General features: G+C 44.0%; 1 protein-coding gene across 18 annotated transcripts in view; it reads right to left on the bottom strand.

The window, feature by feature from the left end:
* The window catches only part of UBE2F (ubiquitin conjugating enzyme E2 F (putative)), a 76,501-nt gene that overhangs the window by 21,018 nt on the left and 42,106 nt on the right, over window positions 1-13,377 (bottom strand). For 8 of the 18 annotated variants that reach the window (XR_012421630.1, XM_065526358.2, XM_065526357.2 and 5 more), the window contains one exon: window positions 4,679-4,746. The exons of 9 other annotated variants lie outside the window; for them this stretch is intronic. Coding sequence is in view for 8 of the 9 variants with exons in the window: in XM_065526358.2 (XP_065382430.1) it covers window positions 4,679-4,746 (68 nt within the window). In the remaining variant the exon portion in view is untranslated. Of the gene's footprint in view, window positions 1-4,678; window positions 4,747-8,161; window positions 8,275-13,377 lie in introns of all 18 variants that reach the window. One more of the 18 variants, XM_074010647.1, reaches the window with a different exon arrangement.

Here is a 13,377-nt window from a genome sequence, read left to right as displayed (position 1 = left end):
ACTCCTATTAATGATGATGCAGTCGTGCACTGACTGACATGAATGTGTACGTCCATCATATTATGATGGGAAAGCCCCGAGTTACCAGACTATGTGTAGCATCACCCCACTGGTATGTAGGATTTATACTGTCTGCAACAGACATTAGAGAGTCATGGTGATCATCTCTGGGTGGAGAGATTACGGGTGATTATTATTCTATTTTTGCATGGCCGTGTTGTCTCAATTCCCTACAAAGTCTGATAATTTCATATGAAGAAGGTGAGTGGGAGTTCAGGTGTCACTTGTGGTCGTCATCACTGCTATTCAACAAGTGTTTCTGGTTCTCCTCCTCCAGGGCCCACGGCAGGACAGTCCCTCCGGGCTGGCCATGGTCATGTTATCTGATTTGGCCAAAAACATGTGAGGAGACGTGGTGTCTTCACTTCCAGGAGGAAACCAGAGCCAAGAACAAAGAGCAGTAATCCTTTCTCCTGCTGCAGCACATAGCTTCCTCCAACCAGTCCTGACTGACACATCCGTGGGCTGTGTGACACCACAGGCCAGCTAGGGTCTGGGCTAAGGCTCTCTCCTCCTCCAAGGCATCCCCAGGCCACATCATGTGCTCCTCCTCTGGGCATCCCCACCAGCCTGAGGAATAGCCGTCGCCCACATCACTACCCGGGCTCCTCATTATCATGTCAGCGTCTGTCTCCCCAGAGACTGAAATTCTTAAAAGGTCACCAAGTTCCCATCCTTGGCCCTCCAGTGTCTGACATGGAGCCTGGCACAATGTAGGAGCTCACTCAATGTCTCTACATCCGTTTGGCCAGTTTCTAAATTGACAAATTACAAGGCAAGCTTTAGGCTGGGAGTTAAACTTCAGAGGCAAAGGGACAAAAACACACAAAAAATTTGAATTTTAGCTGCTGGGATATTGGGTGGGGTGGGGGATTCCAAATAGACATTTTTCTTTTAAAAATTTATTCTGAAATGACGATCGACTTTATTAAAGGTTTTCCACATTCACAGTCTTAATAGACCTTCACTGCAGGAACTATAACTCTTAGGAAAAAAGTCCTTATGAAGTACAGAAATTGTGTCAAGTCAGTCGTGGCAGTGAAGCAGAGAAGCATCTGAGAAGTGCCAGCCCACCCCTAGGCTCCGCACTGGCCGCCGCTGTGTCCGCTCTCACTGACCCACGCGGCGCCTTCAGAGTGTGCCCTCATACTCTGTCCTGAATGCCCGTGCCTATGTGATCTTCCTATGCTGGCTGAATTATTTCATCTCTTTTCTACACTGTTAAGTTTGTGGGGGGCAGAGAGAGGGGCAACCAAAACAATCTGTGTTTTTGCCTAGCATGACAGGCTACACATTGGAAATAGTGTGGGCAAGACGGCTGGCACTCCCTCAGGGCTCACAGCCCACTGGGAAAGAGATGCTCGGGAGAGTCTGTAAGCAATGATTCATTATAAACATGGCAAATGCAACTACTTTTGTGTTCAACCAAGTACTGCACCCTAATGATCTTCTGGAGGGTCCCTGATGGGGACACCAGTGATACACGCTGGCCCCTAAGGAAGTTGCCCCACGCTTGCCTGAATGAGAGGCAGATAGGAAGAAAACATGAGAAGGGGACAGGAGGCCGGGTGCAGTGGCTCACGCCTATAATCCTAGCACTATGGGAGGCCAAGGCTGGTGGATCACTTGAGGTCAGGAGTTCGATACCAACCCAGCCAACATGGTGAAACCCCATCTCTACTAAAACTACAAAAATTAGCTGGGCGTAGTGGTGGGCACCTGTAATCCCAGCTACTCGGGATGCTGAGGCAGGAGAATCGCTTGAATCCAGGAGGTGGAGGTTGCAGTGAGCCGGGATCAAGCCACTGCACTCCAGCTTGGGTGACAAGAGCGAAACTCCGCCTCATTAAAAAAAAAAAAAAAAAAAAAGCTGGTGGGACAGGAAGGAAAGGCTGGGGAGAGGAGAGGAAAGGACCCTACAGAAGCAGAGTAGGAACATGGTTCATGCAGAGTCACCAGCTGCTCTCGATACTTCTGGGTTTGAGAACATGGGGTTTTATTCCTGATGAAATCTGACCAGCCCATCATATACGAAACTTCCAAAAGAGACAGCAGTGGAAATAGAAAAATGTAAGATCATCATTACAGAGTTAAAGGTCAAACACAGCACACCAAACTTCAGAAAGGCTGCACAGGATGATGTTTTCCCATGGGGACTGGGAGTGAGGAAGGGGGGGCAGGGCTGAGGAATAGCAGGTCTGAGAGAAGGCAGGAAAATCACTGGGAAAATTAAAACCTTACCCTCCACCTCAACCTCTGTGCCAGTCTCAAAGGAATAAGGGAAACAAGTCTTCAAGGCTCAGTGGCTTTCAAGTCATTCTTTATTCCATTTTCCTTCCTATTTCTTGAAGTCACAAATGGGACAAGACAGTATGACAAACATTTTCTCACCACCTGGTGTGGTAGGAAGGGCACATGCTTAAAAGCTGGGCAGCCCTGGACATGAAGTGACTTCAACAATTCAGCTGTCTCCATTGGCAAAGCTAATATTTTTAACTTTAGCTTTCAGAACCCTAACTTCCTAATGTATAAAGATATAAATGTTAAGATCATCCACTGACAGGAGGCTAGGGCAGGAGAACTGCTAGAACCCAGGAGGAGGAGGAGAATTGCTTGAACCCGGGAGGTGAAGGTTGCAGTGAGCTGAGATCACACCACTGCACTCCAGATCCGTCTCAGATAACGAACTAAACCAACCAACCAACCAACCAACCCACAGAACTATCAGAAGAATGGAATAAAGTGAGTGAAGACACCTGGCACACAGAGGCTCTCAATCATGCCCATTCCTTACCTGGTATTTTCTCTTAGTTTGCTTTCTTCCTATAGTGAAAACAAGGAGCTCTGCTACTAGATTATGCCAGATATACCTGAAACGATGGTTCTCTGATGCCTCATGACTTATCTGGAAAGTTTATCAGCTTACACTTAACTCCCTGCTATGACATCCAGAACAGTCTGTCATAAATATTTAGAAGCAAATCTAAATATAGAATTTTAGATACTGTATGCCTGTTTGTTTCCAGAAACCACCAAAGAGTCCCCAAATTCTAAATATCTGTACTGAAACCAAGCCTCTGAAACCACCTCGCACTGGACACGGTGCAGTGCTCCGTCACCAGGTTTCTCAGTGTGGTTTGGGAAGAATGGAAAGTCTCAGCAGGTGGTGGATGGACAAAGACTGGAAATGTGTATTTTCCCGTCTTTGTCTACAAATTAAAAAATTACTTGGACTGCCTACTCTTCCCCATCCCCAAAAATTACATTTCAAAAAGAACCCTAAATGGAGTAGTCTGGTAAAAAGTCAATTTCCATAGATGAAGGTTTGGCTTCTCAAACAAGTGTTGCAGCCACTGAATGGAGCCCTGTGGCTGGGGTCAGGGCACCTCCACTCGTCAGGCAGTGGGAGCACACTTCCCACAAGCGAAGTCACAGGCACAGTGTCCCAAATGCCCACATCCTCATGATGGGAGTGAGGCTTCCTTTTCTCTGGCAGCACCATCAGCTTGTGCTTTCCTACTGGATGGGCCAAGAGGGTTAGTTAGAACACGTGAGGAGGAAAACATATCCACGATGCACGCCAATAAAACAAGCACACTGAACTGCCCGTACGCCAACTCCTGGCAGTTTGGGCCTAGACACATCACACCCGTCTCTGAGGCGCAGCCACACCTCCTCTAATACCCCAACTCAGGGGTGTGGAATTATTCAGAATCTCCAGTGGTTTGTCACTGCCAAATCGAAAATGCCCAACCAAACCCACACTTCTGAATTTTCTCATTTTTTCCTCTATTCTTCCCCAGCTCCAATTCTTCACTCGAGTTGACCTGGCCCATCCACCTTCTGCAGGTTGCAAGTTCTCATGTCCACACCTGTCACCACAGTTCACCACGTTTCCATGTCACCTACAACACCCTCCCCTGGTTCTGGGCCACATCAGGGTGACTCCAATTGGATTTCCCCCTAAAAGCTTAACTAGCCCTGACCACTTTCCAAAGTGATCATTACTTTCCCTTCTCTGAATTCTCAAAAACTAGTTTCCTATCATTGATCAGTATCTCTACTGTCCTCTACTTACCATTTTTATCACTTTATCAACTTCCTACACTTTATCTCTCCTAATTGGTCTGCAAGTTGCACCAAAGCAAAGACATAATGTAATGGTATTTGGTATAATCATCGCCTAAAAGGATCTTTGAGGGATTAACATGAAACTATAGGTATAAATTACTTATAGTTTAAACTACAAGTCACCGTTCTCTGAAATTCTAAAATACACATTTTATAGACTCCTGGAATTTTGGTGTCATACCATGAACAAAACTACAATGCTTTTTTTCTTCAGTGCCAGACTGTAACAGATAAGAGTTATAGAAAATACACAGGCAGGCTGCCTGGCACATAGTACTCATAAGTATTTGTTGAATAAACAAATTCTCTACTAACACTCTAAATACTGCTGATGAGTGACATTCATCACAAAAATACTGAAGTGAGTACTCAGTCACACATGGACACACGCAGAGAGGAGTGCTAGGGCCCTGTGCCAGTGGCGGGCCACAGCCACAGGCAGCCCCGCCCGAGAAGTAAAACAACAGGCTCAACGCAGGCTACTCACCACCATGTTGTACGCATCGGGAACTTCAGTTTCAAACTGAAATTTTCCACCCTGGTAGTAACCCTCATCTATCAAAAAACACAAAACAAAACAAAAAAATCCTTTAAATTAAAAAAAAAAGGAAACAAAAAGCAAACACTCTGTTAGGATATGGCAAATACAGAGAATCAGGAGGTTAAAAACAGGCCTGCGGAGTTCCTCGGTTCCATTACCAAATGCACACACACTGGTGGAAGTCATGCCCCCTCCTGAACAGGAATGGGCTCCATGCTGTCACATGCCTGCTGTCTTCTCATGGGGCCAAGCACACCCTCAGGGAAGGGAAGGGACATCCTTCTGGGGCCATCTGCCTTGCCTCCTTGCATCCTACCATCTTCCTGGAACCTACAACCCTCTGAACACATCTCGTGCCTTAAGTGAATTCTTTATCTGCTTACTGCTGGTCTCCCCAAGAGAATGTCAATTGGAGGACACAAGACTAACAGTGACCAACAAACCCTTACTGAGCAACCACCCTCTGCTGGGCATGGTTCTAGGCCTTGGGGACACAGCAGTGAACCTGACAGAATCACTGCCTCAGTGATTGCTTGGCACAGCCTTCAGAACAGAGCAGACCTTCTGGAAATGCGGGCTAATAGGCACAAAGGAGGATGCCCAGGGTCTGAGCATCACTGACATTGCCATCTACATGCTGTGTACCCCCACTCCCTCTTTATCCTGCCCCCCACACCCTGTAGACCCCACAGGGTACTCATATGGTACCCAGCCAGGGGTCACTAAATGGCTGCTGGTGCCAGCAGAGGGCACTCCAGCATGAATGAGCTTGAAAAGCCACTAGAAACTAAATTATTCTCGATTTCCAAATTTGACAGAATTAGCACCATTTTAAAGTTAAAATTCAACTTCTCCTAAAATATTTATCATGAACAAACCAGCAATATTAAATCTTACCACTTTTCTCAATTTTTTATATGAAATGAATGCATAACAGCAAGTTGTTAGCCTCAAACAAATCAACATTAAAAAAAAATTCCATTCCTTAAGAGTTGAGACTGTATCAACATTTATGTCATCTATCAGTTAAAACTGGCATTACCTGGACCCTGACATTTTTTTTATTTGCCAATCTGATAGAAGAGAAATACTAGTTCTCTTTTATTTTACATTCTCTGATGAATACCAGTGAGGCTAAAATTTATATTATTACTGGTCATTTATGTTTTTTCTTTTAAGAACTGAATGATCAATGTTCTGAAACTCTCCTTTTATTACTGAGGTATTCATCTTTTAATTATTAATATAAAAATCTCTTAAGAAAATTAGCCTTTGCTTTTTATATGTTACAAGCAATTTTTCTTAGGCTGCTGTTTGCATTTTGATTTTGTAGTTTCTGAACACTAGTTTTCCATTTTTAAGAAGCTAATCTTTCTTTAGGGTTTCTGTCTTTGGTGTCATGCTTAAAAAAGGCTTTTCCCAACGAAGATTGTATCAATACCTTCTTATGTTTTCTTTTAGTAATTTAATGGTTTCATAGATTACATGTAATCAGCTCATTCATTCATCAACTGATTACAGACTAAGGTCGTATTTTTTTTCCTAACTGGTTGCTTACTCATCCCAACGGCATTTATTATTCTAGCCTTCCTCCACTTCTTTGAGATGCGTATTTCTAAGTTTTATAAACACACTTGGATTTGTGACTGGCAGTATAAAGTCTTTGGCAAAGACACTTGTTTGGGGAAATTTTTAACGCCAGATATAAGAACTTTTCAAATAAGTGGCATCTTAGGTATAAAATACTCAAGAGTATATATCCTTGTTCGTCAAAGCATGTGTGGATGTTGGTGTCTTACACGTATTCTGATATTGACCACTGTGGCACGACACAGAAATCCAACGTCCAGCTTAACGTTACAAACCATGCAGTCTGCTCTGTGACCTGTTACCACAGCTTCTGGACGCTGCTGCTGCACTGTGCTGTCCTTTTTCTTTTCCTTAGGAATGATTACTACCCACGCGAGACACCTTGGACATGGCTGTGCTCTGGCCATTCCATCCTGCCATGCTATGTTTTTTCTCTAGTTGGCTTTTCATTTCATGGATTACAGAGTTTCAACTCTATTGCCTGCCACTTTCAAATATGTTATTTGGTCTAAAATGATTATCACTTTACCTTATTCCCTCTGCTCCAGTCGAGTTCTTACTTAATAATTATTAGGATTATATCTTCTCTTAACTCATTAAAAAGTGAGAACAGACTGTTCTATTTTTTTCTCTTTCATGAAACAAATCTCTCTCAGGAAAATGATCTGCTTCTGCATCAGTACTTCTTTTTCCCTCTTTGAAGTTGCACAGCTTTGAGACCTGATCCAAAGTTGCTTATTTATTATTGAATTTGCCCAGAAATTCCACAGTCCAACTTAAAAAGCAGCTTGGGAGCAGACTGGACTGTGATGAAACCCAAGAGCATCTCTTATTTACAAGGTCTCCTTCATGATGTCCCCAGCTTAAGAGTTCTGATTCACCTTCTGCACCTGGCTCTGGGAGGGCCTGGCCCAAAGTGGAGACGGTTCAGGGAAGGCCTGCTTACTTCCAGAGCTGGCAGGTAGAGGACTCACTGAGTATGTCTGTAACTACACATGCACCGTGGCCCAGAGCACAGTATACAAGTCCAGGACGGGCCAAATATATGTTACTATTGTCCACGGCTGCTGGGGCTGAAAACATTGTACTTCTCAGACAACTAGGTTTTAAAATACAATAATGGAATGCAACTGAGGGAAGTTCCTGGCACTCAGCTCTCAATCAGCCAGCCTGGCCCCTGCCCCACTGTCACAATTAGAGGAATTATCCTCCTCTTTCCTTGTGCTTTAGAGCCCACTCCCCACTACCTTTGAGGAACCATACTCCAGTGTCTTCAAGACTACTGGGAGCCCTGGGAAAACAAACTGTTTGAAGGGGTATGTCGGCACAAATCACTGTGACAGAATCCATTTCTAGATTCTAGATGGCCAACATCCACATATGCTCTGTCTGGTAACAAATCTGTGGACAACACCCTTGAGGCCAAGGAGTCATGCCAGCTCTCCATCCCACCTCCTCTTTTACAACCTTCTTCCTCCCTGCAAAAACGCCTACCTCCCATCTCTCCTTGTACTAGAATGAACTGCCTTGAGGAGTGGACATTCCTAGGGGCAAAAGTACCCGTGACACACTAATAACGGTAAAGCCACCTCAAAGCGACGCATTAAGGTAGGGTCTGCGTCTCCATTTGCTTTTCCCTATCTATACCCATTTCTTCCTTTTTAAAAATTATTTATTTCTGAGACAGCGTCTCATTCCACTGCTCAGGCTGGAGTGCACAGCTCACTGTAGGCTCGAACTCCAGGACTCAGGTGATCCTCCCACCTCAACCACCCAAGTAGCTGGGACTACAGGTGTGCACCACCGCCCAGCTAATTTTTTGTAGAGATGGGGTCTCACCATGCTGCCCAGGCTGGTCTCAAACTCCTGACCACAAGTGATCTGTCCATCTTGGCCTCCCCAAAGTGTTGGGATTATAGGCATGAGCCACCACGCCTGGCCTATGCTCATTTCTGTAAAGGACAAAGCATGGTATTATAAATAGTATGTCCTGGTTCATGCTGAAGTGTCTTGGGTTCAGACACTGTGGAGTCTGATGGCATGGATGATGAAAACTTCATTTAGTAACTTCAAACCCTAAACCACTGTAAAAGCAGGCATCGCCCCTTTGAGAGCCAAGCAAAGAGGATGCCAAGAAACAACAGCCATGGTGCCTTCCTCTACCCAGGGCACCGGCTCCACGCCTCACCCATCTAACTAGGAACAGGAGCTCAGAGTGAGATGGCTGTCAGAGGCATGTTGTTAGAATGAAAATGAAGTGACTTTCGTCTGAGGGAAAGAGTCTGATTTCGCTGACTAGTTTGACAATTAATGTATATGGCAGATCGTTTTGATAAACTGAATGGGCTGAATCTGGAGCTCCAAGTTTTGGGTGAAAATAGGAAGAATGTAATAAGATTTTTAAAACACTACACTGGTATACATATTAGTATGCTGAAATTAATAACACTGCTGTTGGCCGGGCGCAGTGGCTCAAGCCTGCAATCCCAGCACTTTGGGAGGCCGAGACGGGCGGATCACGAGGTCAGGAGATCGAGACCATCCTGGCTAACACGGTGAAACCCCGTCTCTACTAAAAAATACAAAAAACTAGCTGGGCGAGGTGGCGGCACCTGTAGTCCCAGCTACTCAGGAGGCTGAGGCAGGAGAATGGCGTGAACCCGGGAGGCGGAGCTTGCAGTGAGCTGAGATCCGGCCACTGCACTCCAGACTGGGCGACAGAGCGAGACTCCGTCTCAAAAAAAAAAAATAATAATAACACTGCTGTTTTTCTCAACTCTTCCTCAGCATTTCCAGCAAAAGCCTGCAAAGCTGCTCTGAAGTGAGGGGTGACAGATGTAACTATTCAGGGCAAAAAAGCATTCTGATGTCCCTGCAGCTGACAGGGATTGGTAAAGTGATTCTGGTGGACATTTCAGAAACTGAAGCAAAGGATTCCAACAACTGAGTGACAAAGTCTTCTCCAAGTCAGGTGGCTTCCAATTCTCTACTTTCAACAAAATGGAAGAAGGAACCTAATCTAATAGTCAGTGGAAAAATCATGAAAACACTTTACATGAGGACGGGCAAAGTGGCTCATGCCTGTAATCCCAGCACTTTGGGAGGCCAAGGCAGGTGGCTTGCTTGAGCTTAAGAGTTCGACACCAGCCTGAGCAACATGGCTAAACCCCATCTCCACAAAAAAAAGAAAAATTAGCCGGGTGTGGTGGTGTGCACCTGTAATCCCAGCTACTTGGGAAGCTGAGGTGAGAGGATTGCTTGAGCCTGGAAATTTGAGGCTGCAGTGAGCCACGACTGCACCACTTCACTCCAGCCTGGGCAATAGAGTGAGACCCTGTCTCAAAAAAAAAAAAAAAAAAAAAAAAACTTTATGATCTTTGGCCTTTAACTTGGAAGTCCAAAGACAAAATGGCACAGCCATAACATGACAACTTCCATCCCCATCTATTTATTTATATGAACAAGAAGTCCTGAGTGTTTATATCTATAAAGACAAAATAATGGAAGAAATCTGGTGTTGGACCTTTGTTTCTAGCATAAAATAATATTCATTTACCAATGCATCAATTTAATCAGCGAAAATGCTAATAGTAACCCCATCATCATTTTCAGAGATACACTGCAGGTGAAATGTTATTTTATGTTTAATTATCATCAGAATTTGCTTAAATTCATCATTCATTACACAAACAGTTGATGACTGCCCACCATGTGCCACACACAGTTCTATGCCCTGGAGACACATCAATAAGACATAATTCCCGCCCTTATGAAGAGTACATTCTAGTGGAAGGGAGAGAAAATACATAAATTACATAACAGAAGGAGTAGAAAGTGGGGAGAGGCTGCAATTTTAAGCAGGGAGGTCAGAGAAAATGATGACTTGAAGAAGGAGAGTACTGGGGTGAAGGACACTCCACGTAGATGAAACAGGGTGGGTATGGTAAGAGGCCTAGTATGTTCCGTGAACCCTGCAGAAGCCAGTGTAGTCAGAGAGTGAGGTGGGGGAAGAGGATCTGAGCCCAAAGAGGGAGCAGATGCAAAGGGTGTTGGGCCCTGCAGACCCCTGCAGGTAGCTGACTCTGATTTAGAGTGAGATGGGGCCATGAAAGGGGTCTCAGTAGGGGAGGGACAGGAGCATATAAACGGATCACAGAGCAGGAGCCCAGTTGTGGGTATCTGTTGTAATCATCCAGGTGAGAGATGGTAATGGTTAGGATCAGGGTGGGAGCAGGTGAAGTGGACAGATTTTGAAGACAGCAACACCAGAATTTGCTGACAGATTAGGCATGAGGGGAGGAGAGAAGGAGTCAAAGAAGATCTTTGACCTTGCAATGGAAAAGGCAGAGTTGCTACCATGAAGATAAAACGACTGTAGAGGGCACAACTGTGTGAAGTTCAAATCAGATACATTAACTTGAGATTTCAAGTTGGCATCCCAGTGGAGGCGTTGAGTGGGCAGCTGACAGATCATTCTTGAGTGCTTGGAGAGGTTGGACAGAGAGGGCAGCTTGGGAGCCATTTGGGGTATAAAAGCATTCTGTCACAAGATAGCCAGGACACCAGGGAACTGACTATACAGGTCCAAAGACAGGATGAAGCCTTGAGGCTCCCTCACTTCGAGGGGCTGGGAGATGAGGCAAAGGATAGGCAGCCAGGACAACGGAAGAAAAACCAGAAGCAGGAGCCTGTACAAATAACAACTGCAACAATCGTTCAAAAGCAAATATTTAACACTTAAGAGTCTTAGTTACAGGAACTTTTCAAATAGTGAGTTCTGGGCCGTGCCTATAATCCCAGCACTTCGGGAGGCCGAGGCCCGTGGATCACAAGGTCAAGAGCTCGAGACCAGCCTGGCCAACATGGTGAAACTCGTCTATACTAAGAATACAAAAATTAGCCAGGCATAGTGGCGGGTACCTGTACTCCCAGCTACTCAGGATGCTGAGGCAGGAGAATTACTTGAACCCGGGAGGCAGAGGTTGCAGTGAGCTGAGATGACATCACTGCACTCCAGCCTGGGCTATAGAGCAAGACTCTGTCTCAAAAATAATAATAAAAAAAGCTCAATCTATCTACCTGTATATCTAGTTACAGAAGAGCATAAAAAATCACAAATACAATACTTATAAGCATAAAAATGTTTACATTATGGTGCAATTCGAGGGAACAAGTGGAATGAAAACATGAGCGCTAGGAGAAAAAGTAGCAAAGGTTTTCCAGTCAGTGACGTAGAGCTTATACACATCAAAAAAAAAAAAAAAAAGTGTGATGATGGGCATATCTGTGGTGGTGGGCGTATCTGTGGTATTTAGATTCTATACTGGAAACATTTCAAAGAGTAATACAATATTTTCATTTTCATTTTTATTTTTTATTTATTTATTTTTTTGGAGACAAAGTCTCGCTCTGTCGCTCAGGCTGGGGTGCAGTGGCCGGATCTCAGCTCACTGCAAGCTCCGCCTCCCGGGTTCACGTCATTCTCCTGCCTCAGCCTCCTGAGTAGCTGGGACTACAGGCGCCCGCCACCTCGCCCGGCTAGTTTTTTGTATTTTTTTAGTAGAGACGGGGTTTCACCGGGTTAGCCAGGATGGTCTCGATCTCCTGACCTCGTGATCTGCCCGTCTCAGCCTCCCAAAGTGCTGGGATTACAGGCTTGAGCCACCGCGCCCGGCCCTATTTTCATTTTTAAATGTCAATATTTACAGCACACTGGAAGTTACATCCTATGCAAACTTTAAACTTAAAAGGCTCTGATCCATCTCAAATCAGACTGTTGAAAGAGACAGAGACAGAGACAGACGGTGGAGAAGAGTGAGTGAGTGCGAGTGGAGGCAGGAGGCAGGAGGCAGGACAGACACGGGCACAGGGAGCAGGCAGGACTCTGGGATGTAGGGCTGCAGACAAAGACACAATGACAGCTATTATATAGAGATGCTGAGACTTAGAGGAAAACATGAACATAATGAAGCAAGAAATGGACGGTTAGGGGGAAAGCACCAAATGGAATGTCAACAGCTAGAAAATACAGTATCTGAAATGAAAAATTCACTGGATGCGCTTAACAGCAAATGAGACATTGCAGAAAAAGAAATTATCCAAAATGAGTCACAGAAAGAAAAGCGAACAAAGCCTTGTGACCCAATGGAGGTACAATTTACACGTAGAAGTAATCTATATGTAAGACATATATGATATATATATGAACTAGAGTGCCAGAAAAGGATCACAGAAAAAATATTTAAAGAAATGTTGGCCAAATTATTTCTAGATTGGATGAAAACTATAACTCACAGATCCAAAAAGCTTAATAAATCCCAAATGTGATAAAAAAGAAAAAACCACTTCAAAGCACATTATAATCTGCTGAAAACAGTGATAATCTTAAAAGCAGCCAGAGAATAAAATGCACATCGCATGAAGTGGAACAAAGAACCACCACTAACTTCTTCTAAGGAAAAAAATATGAAGGCAGTAGAATGACATCCTTAAAATGCTGAAACTGTCAACTTAAGAATTCAACCTTCAGCAACACTGACAGAATTCGTCACAAGCAAATCTGCACTACAGAAAAATCTTCTAGGATGTTCTTTAGGCAGAAGGAAAATAACAGAGAGAGAAACCTAGATCTACAAAAGGGAATGAGGGTCATAAATGTAAAGTATGTGGAGACATATATTTTTAAAATACACTGTGTAAAGCACAGATAATATATTCTGGGTTACAATATACGTAAAAGTGAAACAAATGAGAGCTATAGAATAAAGGTTGGACTGGGAAATGGAAACACACTACTGTTTGTCTAAGCTTCCATCTTAAACATCAGAAAAAGAGCAAATTAAACCGGAAATAAAGAGGAGGCAAATAACAAAGACATGAACAAAATTCAAAAAGTAACAGAGCAAAATCAATGAAACTAAAAGTAGGTTCTTTGCAACGATAAAAAAGACAAAAATTACAATATCAGTAATTAAAGAGAAGATACAACACAGACTCTACAGAACTTAAAAGGAGAAGATGATACTAAGAACATTATATCAATAAATTAAAAAATG

Source organism: Macaca fascicularis, chromosome 12, assembly GCF_037993035.2.
Source record: "Macaca fascicularis isolate 582-1 chromosome 12, T2T-MFA8v1.1".
Classification (NCBI taxonomy): domain Eukaryota; kingdom Metazoa; phylum Chordata; class Mammalia; order Primates; family Cercopithecidae; genus Macaca; species Macaca fascicularis.
This window is presented reverse-complemented; position numbering and strand designations above follow the sequence as displayed.